This window comes from Carassius auratus, chromosome 27 (assembly GCF_003368295.1).
Source record: "Carassius auratus strain Wakin chromosome 27, ASM336829v1, whole genome shotgun sequence".
NCBI lineage: Eukaryota > Metazoa > Chordata > Actinopteri > Cypriniformes > Cyprinidae > Carassius > Carassius auratus.
The window spans coordinates 27,610,893-27,638,451 of record NC_039269.1 but is presented as its reverse complement, the minus strand read 5'-3'; the positions used below and the strand labels follow the sequence as shown (position 1 = coordinate 27,638,451).

The 27,559-nt window shown below is 37.5% G+C and overlaps 1 protein-coding gene across 2 annotated transcripts; it reads left to right on the top strand.

Annotated features, from left to right (window-relative positions):
• On the top strand, positions 1-27,559 carry LOC113046099 (GREB1-like protein). 2 transcript variants are annotated; one of them, XM_026206969.1, is made up of 33 exons: positions 1-85; positions 1,120-1,276; positions 2,357-2,533; positions 2,757-2,933; positions 3,551-3,727; positions 4,789-4,911; positions 5,419-5,535; positions 6,889-7,029; positions 7,890-8,000; positions 8,419-8,559; positions 9,630-9,815; positions 9,989-10,291; positions 11,216-11,344; positions 12,206-12,340; positions 12,425-12,622; positions 13,646-13,826; positions 13,916-14,105; positions 15,100-15,233; positions 16,194-16,533; positions 16,615-16,730; positions 17,814-18,064; positions 18,519-19,051; positions 20,095-20,197; positions 20,277-20,432; positions 20,704-20,849; positions 21,003-21,164; positions 22,058-22,262; positions 23,079-23,247; positions 23,331-23,537; positions 23,629-23,770; positions 24,371-24,571; positions 24,834-24,972; positions 25,917-27,559. In XM_026206969.1, the coding sequence occupies exons 2-33, from the start codon at positions 1,123-1,125 to the stop codon at positions 26,078-26,080; spliced, it is 5,808 nt and encodes a 1,935-aa protein (XP_026062754.1). In that variant the 5' UTR covers positions 1-85; positions 1,120-1,122; the 3' UTR covers positions 26,081-27,559. The 2 variants fall into 2 exon arrangements, with proteins under 2 accessions (XP_026062754.1, XP_026062753.1); XM_026206968.1 differs by having other exon boundaries at positions 15,097-15,233.

Here is a 27,559-nt window from a genome sequence, read left to right as displayed (position 1 = left end):
GTGCAGGAATACTGCGGTTCAACGTTGATATACCATGGAGAAGAGGTGATCCGGTTCTTCTGCAGCTAAAGAAATACTATCAAAGGTATAGTGGTACAATGGCAAATATTTAGCAAATTGAATGTTTTGTGTATTGTTGCAGCTGTATAATTGCATAGAAGTAGTTAATTGTCAAGATCTGTCTTTGAGGGTTTTTTCAATTAACTTACCGTGGCATACTCATTTGTCATCGTTTGCTGTCTTGATTGTCGATCTAGTTTAGCAGAAACCAATACTGAGCTTTAGTAGTTTCACAAAGCAAACAAAAAGGTAAAAAGAGGAAAGGAAATGCAATCAGAAATACAAATGAATGCATTGGTGCAGAGCAGATGGCCTAACAGATGAGCTGGTTATACTTGGCATGTAGCACAGTGGTATACGTTTTCTTCATATCAGTATTTATTACATGACTCTCTGGAGTACCTGATTTTTATTGGTCAGTTGTACCTTTCTGCAGTCAATTATTTCTGGGAATTAGCTTTGTTGTAGGTGATATAAGTCCCCTCAGATTAATGTCAGGGTTTTGATCATTTCATCAGGGTTTATTTCGCAATAATGACCAATTGACTGTAAATGATCTCGGTTGCACTTTATTTTACAGTTCGTGTACTAACATGTACTTATAGTGTACTTACAGTGTATTTATCTAATAAAGTTCTGGTAACACAAGGTAACTACATGGGGTAGGGTTAGGTTTAGGGGTAGGTTCAGGGTTAGTACCTAGTTATTACATAGTTATTGTAATTACTATAATAAGTACATAGTATATACATGAGGAACAGGACTGTAAAATAAAGTGCTACCATTATCTGTTACTAGTCAAGGGCTGCTGAACAAGAACAGCTCAAGGAGTGTACTTAAAAGTCATAAAAATGGTTGTTTTGGTGGCTCACGTGACATTTTTTACAATGTAGTTGATCAGGTCTCTCTCGATTTCTTCCGTGCTACTGTTTTAAATCAGGCATTGAAACTTTCTTTTCACTGTATAGCTGTTCTCGTGCTCTGAAACCTATGCCTGGACTGTCTTTGCTAGTAATACAACAGAAACTGAATGTGTGAAAATCGCATGTTTCATTTCAGATCATGGGGAATTCATACGCTGGACAGCTGAAATCTGCCCGCTTTGAGGAAGCTCTTCACAACTCCATAGAGGCCTCGTTAAGATCGAGCGGTGACCCTCAGCCCGTATTCACACAGCTGTATCTCCAGCCTGACCAGTATCCTAGCAACCTGCAAGGTGACCCTTAGCCTTCAAAGGAATTGATTTTAACGTGTTCTTAATAACAAATTACATTTTAAGGAAAAACATATGGAAGTGATCTTCTAAAACTTGGTCAAAGAACCTTTATTGCATTCATCAAAGCGCTTCATATATGGCTCAGTCTATCTATAAATCAGGGTACATTTCATGTCTGGTGATGATTATTCTTTTTTTTTTGTTTCAAAATCATATTTTATCCAGTATAAAGAGAATACATACTATAATCTCACACATATATTTTCTTCACCCTTTTTTCCAGTTTGCTTGAAATTGCCTTTAATGTCCCTTAATTAGTTTTTGCAATGTCTGCTTTTTGAATTGAGTTCAAAATAATGATTAAAACAATTTAAGTCAAGATTATGTATTTAAAATGTATTTCTACAATAGAAATACCATTAGAACAATAGATTGTTTTCTTTCATTGATTTACCAGCTGTCTTTGATTAATTAATAATTGTTTAAGAGCACCTGTTATACAAATGATGTATATACTGAAGAAATCTTTGAAGCCGAAATGCGTAGATCTACCTTTTTAACTATTTTAATGATTGAGGCCAGGAAGTAACAAGGCAAATTATTAATATTATTATTATTTTTTACAAAGAGTGCCTTGGAGTTAATCATCTCTCAAAAAAATATTCATTTTACTCATGTCCACAAAAATTGTCAACTATGTTACTTATTAAACTACCGAGCCTCGCACATGGCATGCAGGAAAAAAATAGTAAGCTAATCATGTGCACGATTTACAATTTGGTTCCCTCGATTTATAAATTGTGTTTACAATTTGCTATTTCGTTCCCTCGATTGTGCACGATTTAGAAATCCAGATAACAAATTAGTAAATTGTGTGCACGATTTACCAAACCAAGGGAACGAAATAGTAATTGTGTGCATGTTTTAGTACATCAAGGGAATGAATTAGTAATTTTTGCACGCCATGTGTGGGGCTCTGTACCAAACACCCCTGAAAACACTCCCTATAGATTAACTCGAATGCATGTGTAAGTGTGCATGTATAACAATAGCACACCTGTCTCTGGTTCTGCCCTCCAGATATTAAGCCCAAAATGGACCTGAGCATTAGGCCCGACCTGTCCAGCCATGTGCTGGTGAATTGCAAGTCGTCCAATTCCATTGAAGATATGGATGACGAGGATGATTCAGACACCAGCAGCCCCCCGCTCCCGTATCTTCAGGGCCCCCCTCCTGACGGCTGCTGCACTGTTGACGGTAGAGAAATTAATAGATTTATATTCCAGCTTCTGAAGTCATATGAAAGCATGGTGTTGAAAAGAGCTATTTTTATGTGCCACGTCAGTGTCGAAGTGAAACGTATGGTAATGACATTGCAAAACTATTGAAAAATAGTGTAAACAGTGATTCATGGTGCGTTTAGTTGCATCAGCACAGATCGCTTTTCATAATATCGCTGACCTGAGTCATCTGTGCCCAGGCTTCTGTCAAGCGGGAAAGGATCTACGCCTGGTTTCCATGGCAACAGAGTCTATCGAGGTTCCCATGGGGTTTGAGCTGGTGGGTGCCAAATCTCCCAGCATCCCGGAGCACATCCTCGTCTGTGCGGTGGACAAGCGCTTCCTGCCAGATGAGAACGGGAAAAATGCACTTTTAGGTTGGTGTTCCAATACAATTCCAGGCTTTATATAATCTGTATTATTATATGCACAGATATCACTTTTTCTAGGACAAGGAAGATACCGATGCTTTTATTTTTGGTACTTTTAGTTAACGATACCTGTATTTTCATTGCATATAGAATAAAAAAAAAAAAAGATCTGGGTACAGAAAACAAAATACTATGTTGTATAAACACCTTTTATGTGAATTGTTATTTAAAATAAAAAAATCTGCCTTTCAGAAGTAATACTGAATATATTTTATTGCCTGATTAGGATGCATTGAGATGCACCGATACCGATACTAGCCCCATACTGCGCTTCTGTATTCACTCTCCTACTCATAAAAATGCTTCGATACTTAGCCAACTAACATTATACATATTGTTTTGGTTTCTGTACACAGTATTAAAAAAAAAATTACAAATGCAATGATATCGGATATCGGTACTTGATATCGGCAGGTAACAAAAATAAAAGTATCGGTATCGGCCTAGTTCTTGGAAAAGTGGTATCGGTGCAACCCTTGTGCAAATCTTGGTCAGAAGCCTTTCTGAAGTGAAGTGCGTGTCTTTTGCAGCACGTAGTGATGCATGTCTGTGTGTTTGTGAAGGGTTTTCAGGGAACTGTGTGGGCTGTGGTGAGAAAGGGTTCCGATACTTCACTGAGTTCTCCAACCACATCAACTTGAAGTTATCCACTCAGCCGAAGAAGCAGAAGCACTTGAAGTACTACCTGGTGAAGAACTCCCAGGGTGCTCTGTGCAAGGGAACCCTCATCTGCTGGAAAGGTACCACACTTACATGCAAAATGTTGCATGGCATAGACAGTGGCCTGTCTTAAAGTTCTGATGCTGTTCATCATTAAATTAAATACTTAGCAAATGGATTAAGATGTTGTATTTAAAGATGTTTTCCTGTGTATGTAAATGTAATTACTGTTATTATTAACTAAATAAATACAAATACATTTTTGTTAAATATTTTGCTTCATTTTATACTGAAGTTAATTGATTCATATTTTATTTATTTTAGGTTAAAATTTATCTGAAATATGTTTTTAACTGATAATTACATTTAATAATTCAATACAATTTTTAATTAATAAATTGATAATGGATGATTATTTACACAGCATTTTTTTTATTATTTACACAGTATGCATACAATTATTTAAACATAATTTACACATTTAATTATTATTGTTTTATTTAAAACATTTTTTTTCCCCGTATTGTCTGTACATTTCTCAACATTAAATAAGGCAAATATTATATTAAATATAATATCTTTACAATTACAATTAGAATGTATATGCAATTGTATTTTATTTTCAAATGAAAACATTGATAAATAATGATTTATTTAATAAAGGTTCGGATAAATTATTGAACGAGAATATATTGTACATAGAATTATTTGAAGATAATTTCCAAATTTAATTATCATAGTTATTTTTTTACAAAAACACATTTTTGTTTTATATTTTGATATACTGTATTACTAAACATTAAATACAGATAAAAATAAAAAGGTAAAATTAAATCAAATCATATGTCTGTTTAATTACAAATAAAATGTACTTGCCTCTGTGTTATATTTTTAAGTTTACAAATCGATAACAGATACAAATTATTGAAAAACTTGAGTTCTGTTTAAATTTGGAAAAGAGATCTTACTCTTATTCCAGACCTGAACCAATGAAGAAAAAAATGCAATGGTCCCGATATATTCTGCATCCTTCCCATCCATGTATTACACATAACATTGTTACTGAACCTGTTTGATTTGAAAGAGACAGATGGTTCACTTGACATAACCTGTGCATTATTATTTATACATTTTTTTCCAGATTGTAAGACGAGGCCATTCTCGGGCAGTGCTTCTTCATCCAAGCCTAGTTCCTCATCCTCACTAAGCAGCAAAGAAAATGGAGACACACATGGCCACAGTCCATCTCCATTCCCCCTCTCAGGTGAGTGCATGTGTGGACCATCAAATATTAAAAGCCTTTTCTCCTGTGAAAGCACGTCATTTTACACTTCACAAGTGCAGCTCTGGAGCACATAAGAGGAGCTGGATCTGTCCAGTGGAGGATGACCATCTTCTGCTGGTCATGTTCTGTCCTGGGGGAGGGTCCATACGGGGGTAGGGAGGGAAACCTGTGCTCAAAGAGGGGTGGGGGATACTCAGCATTTGCTGACATCTGGCTGGAGGCCACACAGTGTTTACCCAACAGTGTTTGGTGAAAGAAAGCAACTCATTGTCTCTTTCTTCCTCACAACACCATTCAGAAAGCCGTGCAGCTGGCAGCAGAGTGCGTCCATTAGTGGCCATAGCGAGCTTTTACAATGCACAAAATAGGTTTAGGAGAAGGGCTCATTATTGCAGAACAAATGACACACATTTTGTGTTTAAATACCACATCTATAAAAGGAAAAAGTAAAACTGCATTGATAAGAAGTTATTGTCTGATCCACAGACTCGCCTCCTGCCCGCATGCAATCTGGCTCATCCTCAGGGATTTTTGGACCCCCGGAGCTGGGCTTCCTCAAACCGTTGAACACACCGACCCACGGGACCAAGACTTTACCCATCGGTACAGGATACTGAATCTCAAGTAGCAAAGATTTCTCATGATACCAAGCCATATATCATTTTATTTTAAGGTGCAACTTGCTTTTGCAGTTAAACATTCAGTGCAAGCAGTTGTTAAAATTATTTTTTAACAATTTTAGTTTGCTTGCTAAAGAAAATACCACTATATTCTATATATAATATTCAGTATATATTATATATATATCTCATGTTTTGGATTAGAAATGTAAACGAACCACACTGTACTTTAATAACATTAAACAGGCAACCAGTTATTATAAAATATATACTATAAAAGTTTTTTTTTTTTAAGATTTTACTATTTTGTTTTAACATTAAATAGGTTCAAATGTTAAACTTTAAAGTGTATCACATTCATTTAAATTGACAGTTTGGATGTTTTTGCAATTTTAAATTAATACAGTGATAATGTTTCTTCCACAATTTTTAAACAGAATATAAAAGGCAAATTATATTTAAATATAATTTCCAAATGTAATTATCATTTTTTCATTAAACAAAAACACATTAAACACAACAATAAGATCAAATAAAAATGTATTTGCATTTGTATTGTATTTTTTAAATAATAAATGGTTAACAAGCAGTTATGGTCAACTTTGTGTTTCAGATGTTGTTTGTTTTTCCCCACAGAAGGATAGCATGAATCCCTTCTCTGAAGGTCATTTGTATTGGCTGCTTACACAACCCCTTTTACAAACACACACACATTAACTCGCTCCAAATCATCAATATAAGAGCAGAAATTCTCTATTAAGGGGTTTAATGTCAGCCCAAGCTTCAAGTTCCCTGCAATTGACATTTAACATATATGTGCTCTGTTTATGTGTGTCAGGAATATTAGATGTAAAAGTGGCCAGCAGTTCATTATCAATATGCCATCAGTTAAAGGAAATCAATAAACTGAGCCACGCAGGACCCATTCTCCTTCAGCTTTCCTCCCTATTGAATTTATATGTAGGTTGGGGTGTTTGTCACCAGAAAAGTGGACTTTAGCCATTAATGTGTCACACACGACACCCCTCTGGGCACTTGGGTAATCCCTAAATAAATTTTAGCCTGAAAAAGGCGGTTTACGAATGATGCATATACATATATTTTAATAAATCTGAATATTTCAGTGATTTCTACAGGATCTTTCAGAAAATTCAGCTTTGCATGACAAGAATAAATTGCATTTTAAAATTTATTCAAATAGAAAACAATTTATTTCACAGTATTACTGTATTTTTGTGATTCAATTAATGCAGCTTTGAAGACCGTGAGACCCCGTGTGTGTAAATGGTTTTCCACACTGTTTTACTGACTTCCAAACCTATTTTTTGTTGTTCAGTTCCCACTGCCCTGCGAGTAAACAGTCTAACTAATGGTCTGAGTATAGACGGACGGTCCAGTCTACTGAGCCCACCTCATACAAACCCACTGGCCACCCCTACTCATGGCTATAGGGCCATAGAACCAGGAGACAGTCCAGGTAAGCATTAAGCCAGCCAATAACAATGCAATCAAAGCTTATAGTTCGGATAGAAACATTGATGTCGAAATAGAGCAAATCCCCTTTTGAAAGTAACTGGTGCTTCAAATAATTGCATTATTTCACCACTAGGTGGCAACAGGCCTGTTTTTCATTCAGTCATTCATTCAAGAGATTTGTTCAAAAACACAGATTCTTCTTATAATTAAACAACTGAAATATTTATGAGTGTGTCACTGAATCATTCATTCAAACCACTTTTTCATAATATGTGACTCTGGACCACATAAGTAGCACATTTGTAACAATAGCCAAATAATCAAAAAAATCATTAGAATATAATGTAAGTAAATTGTAAATTTCCTACCGTAAATAAGTCAAAACTTAATTTTTATTAGTAATATGCATTGCTAAGAACTTAAATTGGACCACTATAAAGATGATTTTCTCAGTATTTGGATTGTTTTGCTCCCTCAGATTCCAGAGATTTAAATAGTAGTACCTCAGCCAAATAATGTCCTATCCTAACACACCACACACCAATGGAAAGCTGATTTATTCAGCTTTCAGATGATGTATACATCTCTTCAGAAAACGCCCATGGACTGTTGTGTGTTTGTTTTCCTCCCCCACACGCTCCGTGTTCTCCATGACCTAGTTTTTCCCTCATGTCTGATTTTACAATCGTGTTTTCTTATGAGACAAAAAAAAATTGCGATTCTCAGTTTATCCAGAATCCTGCAGCTGATCATGCATATCATTATTGGTCACACTCATCAGATGTTTTTAGTAGGCATCGTGAAATACACTGTGCATCTTGATGATAACAAGCACGTCCCACCCTGCTCTCTTTCTTGCAGCATCCTGTGCTATGTCATCCGGTCCGCCTAAAAAGCGTCACCGCAGCTGGCACCCCACATCTCTCGTCCCCGTCCCTGTGCCAGCCATCCGGCCGCTGGCATGCAGCCCAGGTGGGTCTGACTTCATCCTCCTCCTCCTGATGTTTGTTAATGCTGCTGTCGCTCAGTTCATCCAGGCTGTCTATGCTTGGCCCTGAGTGGAAACAGCCATGGATTTGATTACCTTGTTTTTGTTTTTAACAAGTACATGACATTTTCCATCCACGAGGATGATTTATTCATTGTTTTGATAGAAACAGGGGTGAAGGGTCGTGCTAAAGCAGCAGATTGGAGGGTTTGTGCTTTGGAGATCTTTTCTCTGTGATCCTGTGGCTCAGTTATCTTGTCCTCGACATTGATTGGAGTGTCATGTTAACAAAGCATGGGACTGAAGCGATCCAATCCATCTCCACAGTGGCTTGACAGCACATTCTGTGTGTTCCAATAGAAATAAAGTACATACATGTAATGTTTTTCTCCTTGGTTCCAGGTTCTTTATTGTCCCTGACCAATCAGCAGCCTCCATCAGTGTCAGGGGTCATACAACCCCAACCAATCACAGCAGGAGAAACTGTCATCATCCCAGACAACCTTCTGAACTCCTCTGGGGTCCGACCAGTCCTTCTCATTGGTCAGTCTTCATAACAGGCTTGTGTAATAAAACCTCATGTAGTTATATTGACTTTCATAGTATTTTTCTCAAACTGTGGAAGTCAGTGGGGACCAGCAACAGGTTTGGGGTGAATGATTGGATGAACTATGAAAAATGATCGCAATGTCAGATTAATTAGATAGTGACAGCATCAGATATGTAACAATATTAATTTACATTTAAGAATTTAAACAGCAGAGTGATAATAAGACTGAGATTCAAAATAAAACTCAGCAACATTTTGTCAATTTAAATAAATATATAATTAAATTTAAATAAATTAAATCAGTATTAAAAAATATTTTTATATATATTTTTTAAATATATAAAAATATTTTTAATACTGATTTAATTTATTTAAATTTAATTATATATTTATTTAAATCTAATTAATCTGACATTGCTATCTTTTTTATCTAAACCTCAGCATTTCGCTAGCCTGTTAACTAATAGATAGTAATTAATAGATATTTTTAACAAAACAGATTTTAAAGTACTTAATCTACATATTAAATAGAATAAACAGTAGATAGACAGAAAGACAAACCACAAAACCGCTCCTTTGTTAAGGCAATATTTGGCTATTTGAAAATCTGAGGGTGCAAAAAAAATCTAAATATTGAGAAAATCGCCTTTAAACTTAATTAAAACAAATTAAGTTTAGCAATACATTTTACTAATCAAAAATTAAGTTTTGATATATTTACGGTAGGAAATTCACAAAATATCTTCATGGAACATGATCTTTACTTAATATTCTAAAGATTTTTTGTTGATCTAATTGTTTTCATATATACCCATGTACCGTCTATACAAATATACATCTTGTGAATGCGTTTGTGCTTCAGGGTCACATATTTACATAGAAAGACAAGCATTGAAAAACATTGTTAAGAAAGATAGCATAATCTGAAATACTATTTTTCATCAGAAATAGGTTCATCACAGTACACAATATAACCAGATCTTGAGTTACTTCGTCTTGAAGTGTTTGGATGTGTGTGTGTGTGTGTGTGTGTGAACTTGTTTGTTTGAATGTTTCTCTCCAGGTCAGGGCACTTTGCCGTACTTCTTTGGCAATGTGGGTGATCTGGTGGTGAGCCCCCTGCTGGTGAGCTGCTATAAGGGCCGAGAGCTCAATGAGAAGACCCTCATCAGCCTGGGCATGTCAGCAAGCCAGTTACTCACCACAGAGACCATGATACTGCTCACACTGCAGTACCTCGCTCGGCTGGGTAAACAACACTGACACACAAGACATACTAATGCATGTCAAATCAGTTTTAATGCATGAACATGGAAAAGAGTGCATAGCTTCTTAAATGTCTTATTTCAAATGCATTTAGCTCAAGCAATGAGTGCTCTCTTTATAGTGATGTGACTCTTACTTTTCCTGTGTTCAATGCAGGTACGGAGCAGATCCCGTTACGGGAAGAGTTCGAGCAGATCATACTGAAGGCCATGCTGTGCGGTCCGAATGGCCCTCCCGTGTCCCCTGCCCAGCTGCCCTGGTTAGCTCGAATGGAGGCCAGTGTGTCAGGGGGCTGTGTTCAGGTGCTGGTCAGCCACGGCTCTCTGGGCGAGGGCATCTCTGAGTCACTGCGTTCGCTGAGTGAAACACCACCGCAGCAGCAGCAGTGTCTGCCCAACTACGTGATCATCATCTGCACCTCCAAAAGTGGAGCGAATGAGTTCTGCGTGCTAGTGATGGGTATGTTCTGCTGCTCTTAAAGACTTAAAGGAGTCATCAGATGCCCGTTTTCCACAAGTTGATATGTTTATTTAGGGTCTTAATGAATCGTATATTACATACTTAAATGTGTCAGTTACATAGGTTAAAATGTGTCAGTGGTAGTGTAAATAAACACTATTACCCTGTCAAATACAGCTCTGTTCACAGCGACCCATTTTAGTGCATGTCCCTTTAAATGCTAATGAGCTCTGCTGACCCCGCCCCCTCTCTTCCATGTGGTGACATGCCGTTGTCATGAGACTGTAAACTTAAAGGGGGGGTGAAATGCTATTTCATGCATACTGAGTTTTTTACACTGTTAAAGAGTTGGATTCCCATGCTAAACATGGACAAAGTTTCAAAAATTAAGTTGTTCGTTTGAAGGAGTATTTCTGTTCCAAAAATACTCCTTCCGGTTTGTCACAAGTTTTGGGAAGTTTTTTTCGAGTATGGCTCTGTGTGACGTTAGATGGAGCGGAATTTCCTTATATGGGTCCTGAGGGCACGTCTGCCAGAAGAGCGCGCAGCTCCCGTATAGCAGAGCACTGAGAGCACAACAGACATTCACTGATCAGAGCGAGAGCGTCACGAAATGTCACAAAAGAAGTGTGTTTTTGGTTGCCAGGGCAAGACAACCCTGCACAGATTACCAAAAAAAAAAAACAGCATTAAGGGACCAGTGGATGGAGTTTATTTTTACAGAGCATCAACGGAGCTGTGCTCTATCTATTGCTATTTACACTTGATGCAAATAGCCTCTGCCAGGGTTTAATATGAGTCCATTTTCATGCTATGAATGCCATTCAAGGAGTCTAAAGTCACACTCTGTTGGCTAATTAAGAAGCAATAAAGCTGAATGTTTTTTGAACAAGGTGTGTCATTGTCTTATATTGTTTTTCTCAGGTAAATATCAGTCTCGAGCCTTGGCGGAGAGCATGCTCACTACCAATGAGTTTCTGAAGGAGATCAGCTATGAGCTCATCACCGGGAAAGTGAGTGTGCTCGCCTCACACTTCCAGAGCACCTCATTAGGTGAGTCTCAGTGCAACTATTCAGTGGATCCATCGGTTTCCATCATCTTATCATTGCCCTTTATTTAGAAATTGATTTAGGAATATAGATGTAAGCAGCAGATTTGTGGCTAAGCATGTAAATTATACATTGCAGTTAATGTGGTCATTGTGCCCTCTTTGGTGATTTTAGGACATAGTTTAAAAGCTGAACATAGCTGAGATTATAAATGATCTTTTTGACAATTTATGATTCTATGCCACAATCAGATTTAGTAAGTATAGTGAAATATTACAATTTAAACTAATGTTTCTGAGAGAAATAACCCTAAGGAATCAAGGAAAAAAGTGTTTCCTGGCCACAACATTTCAAACGTAATAAGCTGAAATGCTTTTTTGTGCAGTGGCATTGACTTTATCAGTTGTACATTTACTGATCAAAAGTTGGTGGTTTTTGGTTATTATTATTATTATTATTATTATTATTTTATGTTTTGCAAGAAGTATCTCGTGCTAACCAATGCTGCATTTTTGATCAAATATACAGTGAAAAGGTAACATTATGAAACGTTATTACGATCCAAACTAATTTTTACTATGTTCATATATTTGAAAATATTATTTATTACTCTTATGCCAAAACCAAATGTTCTGCAGCCATTACATGTTGATTCATGCTGATTCAGGGCTCAGGAAACAATTATTATTAATAAAATGTTTAATATGTTTGTGGAGACAGTGATGCACTGATGAATAGAAAGATCAGTTGAAGAGAATGGAACATTTTGTAACAATGTTTTAACTGTTACTTTTTGAAGATTTTAGAATTATAGCATGTGCATGTGTCTCCTTTATTAATTTTAAATTGATTGTGGCGCTACAGGCGACAACATGGACAGACAGCTGGTTCGGTATCAGCGTAAGCGCAAAGACCGCGTGGTTCAGCCGTTTCAGGGACATCTGACCGAGTACATTCACTCCCAAGAGGCCGCAGCCATGCTACCAGAAGCAGGACCAGGTTAGACAATGCTGTCTCCAGACACCATGATAAAACTTCATATCTGGCACTTGAAAGTGCTGACTGTCTTTGGATGTGTTGCAGATCTGCTGAGTGAGGGCTTTCAGATACACCCTCCGCAGCTGAGCGTTGCACGCAGTCTGTTGTCTCAGGTGTGTGCCATCGCCGACTCGGGGAGCCAGAGCTTAGATCTGGGACGCTTCTGTAAAGTGGACTTCCTGATTCTGGTGCCGCCGTCACACGTCCTGGTTCACCAAACCGTCCAGCGAATACAACAATCAGGTACGATTCTGCCGACTTGAAGGGATATTCAACTGGTTTTCACTGTCAAGCGCACTGTTATGACAGTTAAACGGATAGCTCACTAATGGAAATGTATCATTTACTTACCCTCATGTTGTATGAACTACTACTTTATTCTGTTTTGAGAACTGTCTGCGGGAACGTTAGGAGATTTGGCACACAGATAGAGGACAGTCCCAACACTAAGCACCGCAAGTTTGGAGTCTCTAACGCAAACCCTGTATCAACACCAACAGCTCAGATTTACGCTCATGATTATGCTACTGACTCTTGAACCGTTTAATAAATAATAATAATTGAACCTTGGCTCATGCCGAGTCAAATGCACACCAAACTTTACATTTCTAATGGCTACGATTTTTCACAATTTTGAATGATTTGAAAACAGCACCACCTGCTGGTCAATTTTTTTTACGAATTATCAAAAAATGCTAATAGCTTTGTATTATTTAGTTTTTTGATTGACCAAACCATTCTCGAATAACGCATCAAAGAAAAAGTTAACATATTGTAAGCAACTCTTATGATGTATGACTTAAGCATATGTGACCCTGCAGCACAAAACCAATCTTGAGTCGCTGGGGTGTATTTCTAGCAATAGCCCAAAAAAATTGTATGGGTCAAAAGTTTTCTTTTATGCCAAAAATCTTTAGGATATTAAGTAAAGATCATGTTCCATGAAGATATTTTGTAAATGTCCTTCCGAAAATATATTAAAACGTAATTATTAATTAGTAATATGCATTGCAAAGAACTTAATTTGGACAACCTTAAAGGAGATTTTCTCAATATTTAGATTTTTTTTTTTTGCACCCTCAGATTCCAGAGATTTAAATAGTTGTACCTCAGCCAAATATTGTCCTCATAACAAAGCACACATCAATGCTAAGCTTATTTGTTCAGCTTTCAGATGATGTATACATCTCAATTTCAAGAGACTGACCCTTATGACAGGTCCATGGTCACACATATTTGATGTTGTTGTCCTCATGTGTTTGCTAGGCGTCCTGATTGATCTAGGTATAGAGGACGCCTCATTAGCGCTGCAGAAGTCTGACAAGTATGTGGTGCGTCTGGACGCAGAGGTCCACACAAAAATGGAGGCCTTCATGAGGAAAGTCAAGCAGAACCCTTACACGCTCTTCGTCCTGATTCACGACAACTCACACGTCGACCTGACCAGGTGAGAAGACAACGACGAGCGGTTTGTAAAAGCGTCTGTCACAAACGCCAGAGTTAAGACGTCTTGTCTGTCTGCTCTCTCTCCGTCAGCGCTCTGTCAGGGTCGGTGTGTCACGGGGAGCTGCAGGGATTGGCCGACCGCGTGGTGAACTGTCCCGAGGTTCTGGAAGCAATAAACTTGCTGGTTCTGCAGGTCAGCTGCTTCCCGTTCACCCTGCAGAGCCGTCAGTCACGCATCAGCACCCAGAACGAAGTGCACTGGCCCAGCACTGACGACCTGGTGAGTGTCACTGACCCCGACAACAACTGGGAAGGAATTTAAGGAGGACAGATGAGACTGAAATGAGATGAGTGCAAGCAGTATGTGTGCACACTTCTGCTGAAAGTGTTGAGGTCAATAGTATGTAAATGCATGCTTTTATTCAGCAGAGATGCATTAAATTGATCTGATTATAAGACATTTATAATGTCAACGATATTTCTGTTTCGGATAAATGCACTTCTTTTGAACTTTCTGTTCGTTAATAATCCTGAAAACAGTTTTCACAAAAATACGAATCAAAACAACTTTTTTCAACATTGATAATAATCAGCAAATCAGCAGATTCGAAAATGTAGCTTTGTATCACTGGAATAAATTACATTTTAATATATTTTACAATAGAAACCAGTTTCAGATATTACTTTTTTACTTTTTTTATTTTTAAGTAAATTATTTTGCTAATTATTTTGCTAATTATTTTGCTAATTTAGCGGCAAACTGTCTAAAGGCAACATTTGACCGTATGCAATTTAATTTAAGATCATCTTGAATTTTTTTCATGTTCCTTTTTTGTAGTTTGATCATGGGTCTCATATTTGTTTGATGTTGGATAGTTCAAGTTTTTTGGTTTACCATTTCGGGTGTTTTTGCAGTGGAGAGTAGCCATTAATGTTTGCTTTCTTCTCTGGGATTAGTCTTTCCAGCACATTCTGTGCTCTGTGGCTCACTGTCCAGGAAGTTTGTAACTATAAAAAAATCTTTACAGCAGCGGTTTCAATCAGAATTCACTCGATCTGTAAAGCAATCACATTTCTTACACACTTGCGGTATGATATCAGTGAAAGAGATTCATATTAATCCGACATAAATGAATCTGGATTATTGTATAATGACCTAGATGTGTTTAAAAGCATTTGCATGCAATAATAAAAGAGGTAAAAGGGACAACGCTGTGTTTTGCTCAGAGAGGTAAGATGGATGTTGTTTTTCTTCTGTGTTCATGTGACAGCAGGCCGAGGCTTCTCCGAAGGACCTGGTCTACTTCGGGCTGAAGGACTACAGCAGCTCGCTGCAGTGGGGGGTCGCCAGCCCCATCCTCAGATGTGACCACGCTTTTGAGCGGATGGTCAAAACCCTGCTGGAGAGGTCAGGCCCAGATACATGTTCACTCACAATCAACATTTTATTGAAATCAGTTTCTCAGAACCACCTTTCTTTGTCTTTGGTTGTTCTTTTATAGTTTATGTACCCATTTAATTATTTCTCTCTCTCTCCCTTTAATTTTATATATTTTTTCTCTCTCTATAAACATTCTCAGCACAATTTTCACACACACACACACACACACACACTTCACATGTGTTTTTGCATGTTTTGTATTGATGGTTGAAGTATGTTTTATCTTATGTACCTCTTTAAAAACTAATTAAAAAAATACAAGAACTTTTAAGAATACTTAAAACTGAGGATCTAAAGCAAATAACCTTCCTTTAGAACTGCTTTTCCATTGTAAATACATAATTACATACTTTAAGTTATTCTCAGACCACTGTTATTTTTCTATAAATAGTCTATTATTTTAGTTTTTGTCTTTTGTTTTTATTATAATTTTTGTCATTCATATTTTTGTCATATTTCTTCATATTTCTGAATATATCTATAGTTGTTTTTGAGTTATTTTAGTACATCGAATAAATCAAAATAAAATCAAGATATATTTCAACAAACGCTATAGATTCTGGAACGCATATTTTTTTCCCTGAATAAACTCCTAATTAGCTGCTTATGTGTAGTAAGTAAATAAGTTGTTGTGTAGTTATGTTCAGGTATTGGGACGAGTTGAGGAATCTAGAATATGGTGATGCATTAATATGTGCTTTATAAACAGCAGTATGTGAGCCATGTGCATGCTAATGAGCAGCTAGTTAATAGTGAATAGTGCTCCCTAAAGTAAACCTTTATGCAACCTATTAAAAGAAGAATGTTTTTTAGTTAACTCTCTGTCTCAGACTCAGATCCACGTCTAAATTGGCAGCGTTTGTGCATTTCAAACTATATGCATGTGCCTTTCTTTCCATTTATATCTCTCTTTGTGTATTATTTCAGGCATCCACATTTGCACAGCATGGTGATCCGCAGCTATCTGTTGATACAGCAGTACACAGAGGCCCTGATGGCCCTCACAGCGGCCCCGTCGCTGCGGGATCACGTGACCCCTCAGACCCTGGCCATGGTGGAGGATCTGCTGAGCGTCCCGGGCCGCAGCAGACACGGGTGCGGACACATGCTGCTGGTGCGTGTGCCCTCTCTGCAGCTGGCACGGCTGGCACAGGAGCGTTTGGAGGAGGCCCGGGACAAGCTGGGTCTTCAGTACCGCTTCGCCGTGCTGCTGGGGAGCCCTGCTGCTGAGATCAGTCTGCCGGTTCACTTCAGTGCACGTCTGCGGGTAAGAACCAGATCCCCTCGAGAATATGGGCTGCTTAAAACCACCAGAAGAAGCCTGGAATAAACCATCTGTGCATTTCAGGCTTGGAAGGGCTGTAAGAACGAAGAATGGGTCCCACACACCTATGAAGATCTGGAAGGACTCCCGTGCATCGTCATCCTCACAGGAAAAGATCCTCTCGGAGAGACCTTCCCAAGGTACTGCATGTGATGTTGTTCTTTATATAATAATCATTGAGAAAATGACATATGGTCAAAATAACAAATGTTTTCATTCGTGGTGATTGAAAATTAGGCTTATTTCAGCAAATATTGATTTGAAAACTTTTCTAAAGTTTAAACATTGGTATTGTTTTGTCTAAAAATGTATAGAAACATGGCATCTTTTTTTTTTTTTTTTTGACCAATTGTCATTTTCAATGAAATGTACGTAGTTTACAGAATACATACATATATATATATATATATATATATATATATATATATATATATATATATATATATATATATAATTTGTATTCAAATAGAAAAAAAATTACTTTAAGTTGTTATAATATTTCGCAATATTATAATTTTTACTGTATTTTTGTTCAAATAAATGCAACCTTGGTGAGCAATTTCAACAGTGGAGTATATACATATATTTATTATTTTTATACATATAGTTATTTATATTTTAATTGAATTTATTTCATTTTTATTTATTCATTAAATGTGTTTAAAATAAATTAAAATTAATATTTGTTAACTACAAATATTAATATTTTTTCTGTTAGTGTGAAAGTATTATTTATTTTTAGATCTAATAATAATAATAACAATAATAATAATAATAATAATAATAATAATAATAATAATAATAATAATAATAATAATAATAATGTATTGCCTTAAATGACAAACCTCTTTTAGAAATCAAACCTGAAGTTAATGATGAAATCTTCAGGCTTACACTGTATTTCAATATAGGACGTAAGTTAATTATCTGACATTATATGATCATATGATGGCCTTGATAAATAAATAAATGCTGCTCTTTTGGTTTCCTCTTTATTTTGTTAAAAAGAGCACCTCCTAGCGGTTACTACAGTTGTTACAGCTACAGCTCGAAAATCTTCCCCCGTTCATATTTTGTTTTAACTCTCCAGTGGCATTATTTCAATACAGTTCATGTTCATCTTTTTGAAAGACTATGCACCATCCAAAAGATCAAATAAAATCCGTTTTTCTGAGTTTCTGAGGGACACATGAAGAGTGTGTTTGCGTGTGATGTTTACGCAGGTCGCTGAAGTACTGTGACCTGCGGCTGATCGACTCCAGCTACCTGACGCGTACTGCTCTGGAACAGGAAGTGGGTTTGGCCTGCTCGTACGTGACACGCAGAGTCATACCCGAGACGAAAACACCCGCGGGCAGAGAAGAGAGACCGACAGATGAGGAGAGGATCCCGGGAGAAACAGCAGACCACGACGAGCTCCAGATGGATCTGGAGAGACCCCCCAGCAATGCCAGCGCTGCCACCAGGACCTCCGGTGAGGAACCAGGCTCAAACTCCATCGAAAGCACCCTCACTTAAAGATGCATTAATGCTTTCTATTGCAGATCTGGCAATCTGTCCCGTGCGCTCTGGAAATCGATTTCTATTTCAGCGTGTTTCTGCAGCGTTGAGAAAAGTAGCTAATCACAGACATATCTGTTGATTTCTTGAATCAGAATCAGCTCACTTCTCAAATTGTGTTCACCGTGAATCATCTCATTAAAACAAAATGTAGACGAGACTCTCTGTGCAGCGTAGAGAACGTTAATGAAAATAGCGTATCTTTGTGAGATTGTGATGAACTAAGCTATATATTATACACATATATATATATATAGTTAGAGCACCCTCACTAATTTAAGAAGCACCCCAGTGAAGGACTCTGGACGCCTGATTCTGGTCTGGAGTGGTCACATGATCTAATATCACTCTTCCTCGTTCTCTTTCAGGCTCCACCACAGAAAACGGCGTCAGTTCTTCAGGTGTTCTGGACAAAGCGTCCTCGCACAGCGAGTCGTCCAGCAGCCGAAATATAATGAACTCTTGCTCGTCTCCGGTTGGCTTCAAACAGGAGTGTGACTCCCAGGCTCCCAGCTCTTCTGCCACGTCCTCGTTCTCCTCTGCCTCCTCCTCCTCCTCCTCCTCTTCCTCCTCTCCGGGAGCTCAGCGGCCGAGCCAGTCCACTCAGGCCCCGCGTGAATGCAGCCGGGCACAGGTGTTCCCCCGGACGGCGGTGCTGTCCCGGGCGGCGTACGCCCTGCTGGCCCCTGAGGCGCTGGGTCAGCCCAGCTCGGCGTCTCTGCTGCCGCACGCGGATGTGTCCTGGAGCAGCCCGCTCAGACCGCCGGTTCCTCACGCTCTCGGAGGGGTGGAGATGTCCCTGTACTACCGCCAGTGGACCACAGCCAGACAGCACCACGCCGATTATGACGGGCCGGCTGTGCCCCATCCCAGAAGACTGCTGCTGAGCGGACCACCACAGGTGAGGAGTAGCTCAATCACTAAAAGAGAGTTAAGGTGAGCATCACTGCTGGTGCTGTGTGTGTATCGACTATACACTCATCAAAATACAGGTGGACATTTTTTTTTTTTATTATTAAATAGACAAAAACAATATTAAATACACATTTAAAATACACAAAATATACACAAATATTTAGAATGAATTGTGTTTTTTATATTTTTCTAAGATTGAATATATAAAAATACTGAAAAAATGCATATTTTAAATGCAACGTCTAAAATAAAACAAAAAAGTACAACATATGTTTTAAATGCATAGGTTACACACACAAAAAAAAATTGTAAATTTTTTTTTAATAAACAGAATACAATTAAAATGCTCAAAAATATTTTAAAAAGTTACTTTTTTTAGAAATGTTAAAAAGAATACACAGATAAAATACTCAAAATATTCAAAAAAATATATGTACGATGTACAAACACATGTACAAAACACAACGTTCATGCAATGGATAAAAAACTCCAAAAAATATATATATATAAAAAGGGATAGTTAAAAGATACAGAATACATAGTTAAAATGCACGAAGTATAAAAAAGTATTTGAGGTTAAGTATTTGAAAAATTTGTTAAAACCAGTAAGATACACATTTTTTTTTTTTTTTATTAAATATGAAAAATATTTCAAATACACAAAACACACAGTTAAAATACTTAAAGTATACAAATGGATTTTATATAAAAATTAAATGAAAAATAAAACATTTGCATTCTATATGATACAATACAAATATATACATACAATATAAAATATTTGACATACATTTCAATATTTATAAGTAGTTGAAATGTACAAACAATAATCAAAGCATACAAAAAGATTTTAGCATTCAAAAGTATTTGAAACATTAAGTATTGAAATAATAATAAATAGTTAAAGTATACAAAGATTCCCAATGTCTGTTTCAGAGCCACATCCATTTACAATGACCGGTGTCTCATGCTAGCTGACCTCTTCACCAACAAGCATCCAGTGTCTCATTTCTTTTCTTTTTGTTTAAGGTTGGAAAAACAGGTGCGTATCTGCAGTTCCTGCGAATCCTGTTCCGTATGCTGATCCGCCTGCAGGAGGTGGACGTGTATGATGAAGAAGAGCTGGAGGAAGGTGAGAGAGTGCTTTCACATTACTCCACACGATGCTCTTCCCTTCACCTGTTTTAATGACCCTCATATTCAATCTCTAGATGTGCAAGACAAATCCAAGGCTGCCCCTGCCAGTGGACCGCAGTGGCCTGACGTGGAGGACATCCGCAAACTGCCCTTTGACCTCTACCCCCGTGACCCCAAGTTCAGATACACGAGTCCAGTGTATGCAGACAGGATGCCAAAAACACTGAATGGTAGTAAACTGCTCTCTTAACATTGGGAACTAGTTGAGAACTTTTTTTTAACACTTTTAATGAACCATATGGTTTGGCCGTTATTGAATGTTGTAGTATTTGTACAGCTGGTATTTAATTTGTTCTCATTTATTTTTACTGTAAAGCACTTTGTGACTCCTATGTGCCATTTAATACATTTTACTTACTTACTTTTATTATGGTGTGCCTACATGCCCATGAAAATAGCAGGTATGTTATGTGCTGTTTTGCATCCTCGCATGAAACACAGGGGTTAAAACAGAAAGGCTGGAGGCAGAAGGGGAGCTGCCGAAGAGAAACACAGTGTCTGTCAGACTCAGCCTGTTTGCGGCCCATAATGCATTTCACCGCTGTGAGCAGTGCCACCATTACAGCGAGCCTGCTCCTGCCGCTCAGGTGAGGACATTTGTGATGCATTAACACTTAGTGACATATTTAAATGACATTATTTCAAAACACCTCAAACATATGTGATAGCATGTCTAGACGGGTATATGGCTGCTGTAAGATGTTCTGTGTGTGTGTGTGTGTGTGTGTGTGTGATTCTAGCTGTCCGAATGCACCTTCCATGCCTTCACGTTCTGCTCCTCCATGCTGGGAGAGGAAGTCCAGCTGCACTTTATTATTCCTAAAGCCAAAGAGCCTCACTTCGTGTTCAGCCAGCAAGGCAGTCATCTAGAGAGCATGCGGCTCCCGCTGATCTCAGACAAGGTGAGCGACACACTTATTAATATCAAGCACTGAATGACTTTAAAAGTCTGTCAAAGTAAAAAAAGATAAAGAAATATCCTGATGTCAGGCGCACATGGATACCTGAGCAATGCAAAAAGTCCTGTTGGTTGCTGTTTTTTACATTCTGTTTTCTGGTCTTATTGCACAAGTTGTCTTAAACATACACAAAATATACAAAAATATTTAGAATTAATTGCATTATATATATATATATATATATATATATATATATATATATATATATATATATATATATACATATATATACATATATATATGTATATATATATATATATATATATATATATATATATATAAGATAAAATAAAATATATAAAAATACTGAAAAAATTCATATTTTAAATACATGTATAAAATAAAATTTAAAAGTACAGAATATGTGTCAAAGGCACAGTTTGCACTATTTACCAAAAAAACAAATGTACAAAATACATAGTATTTTGATACATAGCAATGGACAAAAATACAAAAGTTAAAAGATACAGAATACGGATTTAAAATGCACAAAATATACAGAATATTTAAAAAGTTAAGTATTGAAAATATTTTTTAAAGAGTTAAAATACACAAAATGTGCACAAATATATTTTTTTATAAAATATGAAAAATAGTTCAAATACACAAAAAATACAAATGGATTTTGTATATAAAATAAAATCTATATATAAAAATATTAAAAATATAGATAAATATATATAAAAATATTTGCATTCTATATAATACAACAAAAATATATACATACAATATAAAATATTTGACATACAGTTCAATATTTTAAAGTAGTTGAAATGTACAAAATACAGAATAATCAAATGTCTGAAAGTGACCGTGGTGACCGTTTGCTGACTCAGGAGTCTGGCCTGCTGAAAAGTCCCATCTTCACCCCCACCACGGGCCGTCAGGAGCACGGCCTGCTCAACATCTACCACGCCACGGAGGGAGCCCAGCACCTGCACATTCTGGTGGTCAAGCAATATGAAATGCCTCTCTACAGGAAGTACTGGCCCAACCACATCCTCCTGGTGCTCCCCGCCATGTTCAACAACTCCGGAGTGGGTGAGTGATGATGAAGAAGACTGTGAAACAACTCAGCGCTATTCTAATGCTGTTTCTCTAACAGCAGGCGTTAAGATTGTTCCAGAAATAATAATAAAGATTGTTGCCTAAATTTACTTTAAGCAAATGATAGTACTTTTAAGAAGTAAATGAAATACTGTAATTGTGCTGAATTAGATAAGTATACTATTAATAGTATGCTATTTTAATAATGCATGTTTGTCATCAGCCACTGCATGACAGTAATTACTGGCTTTTGTATTTTTATTGCATTGCAATTGGTTAAAATAAAAAGCTTTTTTTTTTTTTTCAATTGCAAGTTTATTTCTTGCAATTCAGACTTTTTTTTCCCTCAGAATTGTGTGATATAAACTTGCAACTGCAAGTAATAAAGTTAGTAAGTGCGACATATGAACTGCAATTGCAGGAAGAAAAAAAATAACTGCATGATATAAAAAACTCGCAATTGCAAGTTATAGTAAGTCAGAACTGCGTGATATAAACACAGTTGTGACTCTTTTCTCGCAGTTGTGAGTATATAACGGTATATCCGGCAATTTTGACTTCTTTTCTCATAATTGTGAGATATAAACTTAAAATTTATACAAAAATGTCAGAATTGCGACTTTTTTTATCAGACTTTGTAACTCAATTGTGTGAAAAGAAGTGAGAATATTGAAAACTCAGGATATTAAGAAAAAAAAATGAATTTGCAAAGTTGCGATATTTTTTGTTGTTGTTGTTGTTATTCAGTGGTGGACACGAGCTTTCATAGTTGCTCTTGTTGTGACCGAGTGTGTTGATGTGGTGTTTCAGGAGCGGCTCGATTCATGATCAAGGAACTGTCCTATCACAACCTGGAGCTGGAGAGGAACAGGCAAGAGGAGCAGGGCGTCAAACGACAGGACGTGTGGCCCTTCATCGTGATGATGGACGACTCCTGCGTCCTGTGGAGCGCCCACCAGCCTGGACCCGAGGGCAACAGGCATGTACTGATACATGGATCCGTGTTCAGATTTGTTGGAGTGTCGTTGTCTAACATCTCTGGATTCTGTGTCTCTCTCTCAGCGAGGTGATGAACGTGTCACTGAAGAGCGTCCTGCAGCACATGGAGGCCACTCCTAAGATCTCTCTGTATGCCATGTGTGGCCTGCGCAAATGGAGCAGTGCTGTGTCTTCTCGAGCACCCACAAGCCCTTTCTCTCGCTGTCACCTGCACGACCTCGTCATGCTGAACGTCGACCTCACCCAGAACGTCCAGTACGACCTCAACCGGTGAGTTTTGCACATGTAGTTTTGAGTACTAGACTTTAAGTCATTAGTGATGCACCAGTAACAGTCTGAATGTGTGTGTGTGTGTGTGTAGGTTCACATGTGAAGAGGTGGACTTTAACCTGAGGGCAAACAGCAGCGGTCTCCTGCTCTGTCGGTTCAATCACTTGAGTGTCATGAAGAAACACATCCCCATCGGAGGACATAAAGACTTCCTCATCAAGCCAAAACTCATGGTTAGCTTCAGAAAGGCCTGCTTCAAAATGCTTCATTACATCCAGACGCTAATATTAGCTTGTTAGCATGACGCTAATGGTGTCTGCAGTTATAGTATACATTCACTAGTGGGCGCTGTGCAATCATATTGATGCTGGATTTCATGCATTTTAAAAGCTTTCTATCATCCTAATGTCTGTGAATTTTGTGCAATTTCTATAATTAAATATGATATATTAATCAATAAAATGAGGAGAGTTACAATACCATTCAAAGGTTTGCTGTCAGTAAGGTTTAATTCAAGAAAACTATAATTTTATTCAACAAGGATGCGCAAAATTAAATACTTTTATGTTGTTGCAAAAAAAATAAAAAATAAAAAATTGAAATAAATGCTGCTTTTTTGTACTTTGCAAAAAAAAAAAAAAACATATCACAGTTTCCACAAAAAACATTTTAAACATTGAAAATAATCATAAATGTTTCTTTATCAGCAAACCGGGACATTAAAATGATTGCATTATATTTTTTGGATTTGACAGATTTCTGGGACTGTGAAAATGTTCTGACAGTTTGTAAAGAAGGAGTGTGATTGTAAGACTATGTGTTTTGTGCCGCAGAGGTTGGAGACCCCGGTGCGTGTGTGTGCGTCTCAGTACGTGTGCGCTCCGGACACTGAACACACACTTCTGTCTGCGCCGGCTCAGTTCCTGCTGGAGAAGTTTCTTCAGTCCTGCAGTCACCGGCTCTTTCCTCTGGCCGTCTGTAACAGCACTAACCCCGTGCTCTCCATAGATAGCTACCTCAACCTCGGCCCACAGGTGCAAATACATGACAAGTCACACAAATCAAGGGATAGTTCACTCATAATCAATGTTTCGATTGTTTACTCACCTTAAAATAACTCCAAACCTGTGTGCTCTTACGTATGTGTTTCCTGGAGCACAAAAAGAGAGCTTTTGAAGAATGTTCGCGCAGCTCTTTTCATAAAACAACAGCTAGCTATTATTGAATAAGCATTGACAGTCAGAAAATGAAAACTATTACTTGAGACACAGTATTGACGGTTTCTTGTGTGTCCAGATTCAGACGTGTTACATGAGCTCCCGGCCGCACTCGGTGAACGTGGATCATCAAGGCGTGATGTTCGGCGGACTGCTGCTCTACTTGTGTGACTCCTTCGTCGTTTCAAGCCTCCTGAAGAAATTCAACTTCCTCAAAGGTGAGGCCGGGTCCCTTATAGCTGGAATGTAAAAAAAAATAAAAAAAATACATAAATCTATGTCTGTCTATATCTAAATCTGTGTTTGTTTTATTTTTAAATACGTTTTTTTCAGCTTACCAAGGCCACGTTTATTTGAACAAAAATCTATAATATTATTACAATTTTATACAGCTGTTTTCTATTTGAATATATTTTAAAATGTAATTTATTCCTGTGATGCAAAGCTGAATTTTCTTCACAAATCATTCTTACATACATGTGACCCTGGACCACGAAACCAGTCTTAAGTATACATTTTTCTAAACTGACATGTATGCATCATATGAAAGCTGAATAAATAATCTCTCCATAGATGTATGGTTTGTTAGGATCAGACAATATTAAGCCAAGATACAACTATGTGAAAATCTGGAATCTGAGGAAGCCAAAAAAGTCTAAATATTGAGAAAAATCACTTTAAAATTGTTCAAATGAATTCTTAGCAATGCATACTACTAATCAAAAATTAAGTTTTAATATATTTACAGTAGGAAATTTACAAAATATCTTCATGGAATATGATCTTCACTTAATATCCTAATTATTTTTGGCATGAAAGAAAAATCGATAATTTTGACCCATACAGTGTTTTTTTAGCTATTGCTACAAATAAACCCCAGAGACTTGAGACTGGTTTTCTGCTCCAGGGTCACATATGATATCTTTTTAATCAGTTTAATGAATCCTTTCTAAATAAAAGTAATCTCACTGATCCCAAACTTTCCCATTTCTATCATCTCAAACAGAAAAGCTTGTTTTTATAACTAAAATAGCTCAATCGAATCTCTAAATGCTCCGCTCCACATACACATTGAATATGAGAGTTCATCAGAACAGTGACAGCACATTGTGCTCCTGTGAGGAGATTGAAATCAAGCTCATTTCTGTGGCTGGTCTTGCAGGCGCCACGCTGTGTGTGATCTGTCAGGACCGCAGCTCTCTGCGTCAGACTATTGTGCGTCTGGAGCTGGAGGACGAGTGGCAGTTTCGTCTGCGGGACGAGTTTCAGACGGCCAACTGCAGCGAGGACCGTCCCCTCTACTTCCTCACCGGCCGCCATATCTGACCTCCTCATCTCCGTTTCCCTTCAACCGCTTGGCTGTTTGTTCTCCAGCATCGTAGCTCTCCAACACCGGCTTCTGAAGAGAACCAGACTTGAGATTGTCATCCCTTCAGCACTACCTCAGACCATGAGGATAGATCCGTTGAAGAAATGACCAATTGTGTTTCCATTTTTATATTTTCAAAAAACTTTGTTTGTCGGTGACTGTGCTTGTCCTAACAACACGAGGACACTGCGAAGGATACGTCCTTCTACACATGATCTCAGGGAATTGTGTTCATGAGACTGCTATTCTTTCTGCTTTATGTACTGCTCACCATTAATGCCGTCCACCAAAGACCAAGGAGCGTTTCATTGGGAAATCTCATCTTGGTGAAAAGACAAAGAATCTTCTATAATCTTTAATCTTGCCAAAGATATCCAAAAAACATTCCTTGCTCCTGTCAGGGACCCAAGTTTGGGCGTCGCAAAGGTTACAAAGTTCAATTACCGATGTCTGCCACCGCTAATGAAAGCCATTTATGATCTTATTGATTCCGGCCAGAATGATTGTAAATGCCATTTGGTGCATGTCTCAGAAGTGTTAAGGTCACGTTGTTTAAAGTTAGCATCGATTAATCATATTCTTCAGTCAAACATTGCCTTTATTGAAGTAGCTGGGGATGTTTCGGAGTTGCACACTTGTTGACGTTGACACAATCCCAAGAGACGATTAATATCAGTGAAACTGGAAAACCAATGGCCGTTTCCTAATGATAGCTACCTATAGATGGTATGTTTGAGAAGATGAATGTTCTGAATTGTGTTTAGGACTTTGTTTACATTTTAAGAAATGCCGATATTAATATATATGACAGACTTTGGTTTTGGATTCTGGCTAGTTTTACCGAAGAGCCACTTTGAGCCGTATGTGACACGGATCAAACCCTGTCCTTTTGTTTTTCCACGGCACAAAGAATCTTCCTAGGACCCGTTCGTTTCTGTCTCGGGTGATTTATTTAAAAATGAGAAAAATGGATCCCTTTTTTGAGGGATGGTTTTATTTATTGAAAAAGCTTCTTGGACTGATAATCATTGAAATATCAGGAATGCTTTGCTAGGTCAAGTCCTTGAATTCATCACCGAAAGCTTTGCACACAGATGATGTATTAGAAATCAACTAATGTGAAGCATGCCAGACGTATGGTTTACGTTATTATGAACCGACTGGAGCGTTTGGAATAAAACGCACCGGTTCCCATAATGATATTGAATGTAATGATGAAGAAACCCACTGGACAACCTTTCGAATGTGTCTCAATCGTAGCTAACTTGATGTGCACATACATGATGCGATTTGCTTCTCACAATCTGTGCATCTTTGCTGTCAGCTGTGAAATCTTCTACCTCGTGATCTACTGCTTTAGTAAACATTTGATTTCACAAAAATGTCGTTGTTGCTGTCGAGATAAATGAATGTAATAAAGTGTTATCAACAACTTA

Excerpts from the sequence above, each read along its gene's own strand:
- LOC113046099 (XM_026206968.1), top strand. The coding sequence starts at position 1,123 with ATGGGGAATTCATACGCTGGACAGCTGAAATCTGCCCGCTTTGAGGAA. Across the intron at positions 1,277-2,356 it reads GTATCCTAGCAACCTGCAAG|ATATTAAGCCCAAAATGGAC; the intron begins GTGACCCTTAGC and ends TCTGCCCTCCAG. Across the intron at positions 23,538-23,628 it reads GTCCAGTACGACCTCAACCG|GTTCACATGTGAAGAGGTGG; the intron begins GTGAGTTTTGCA and ends GTGTGTGTGTAG.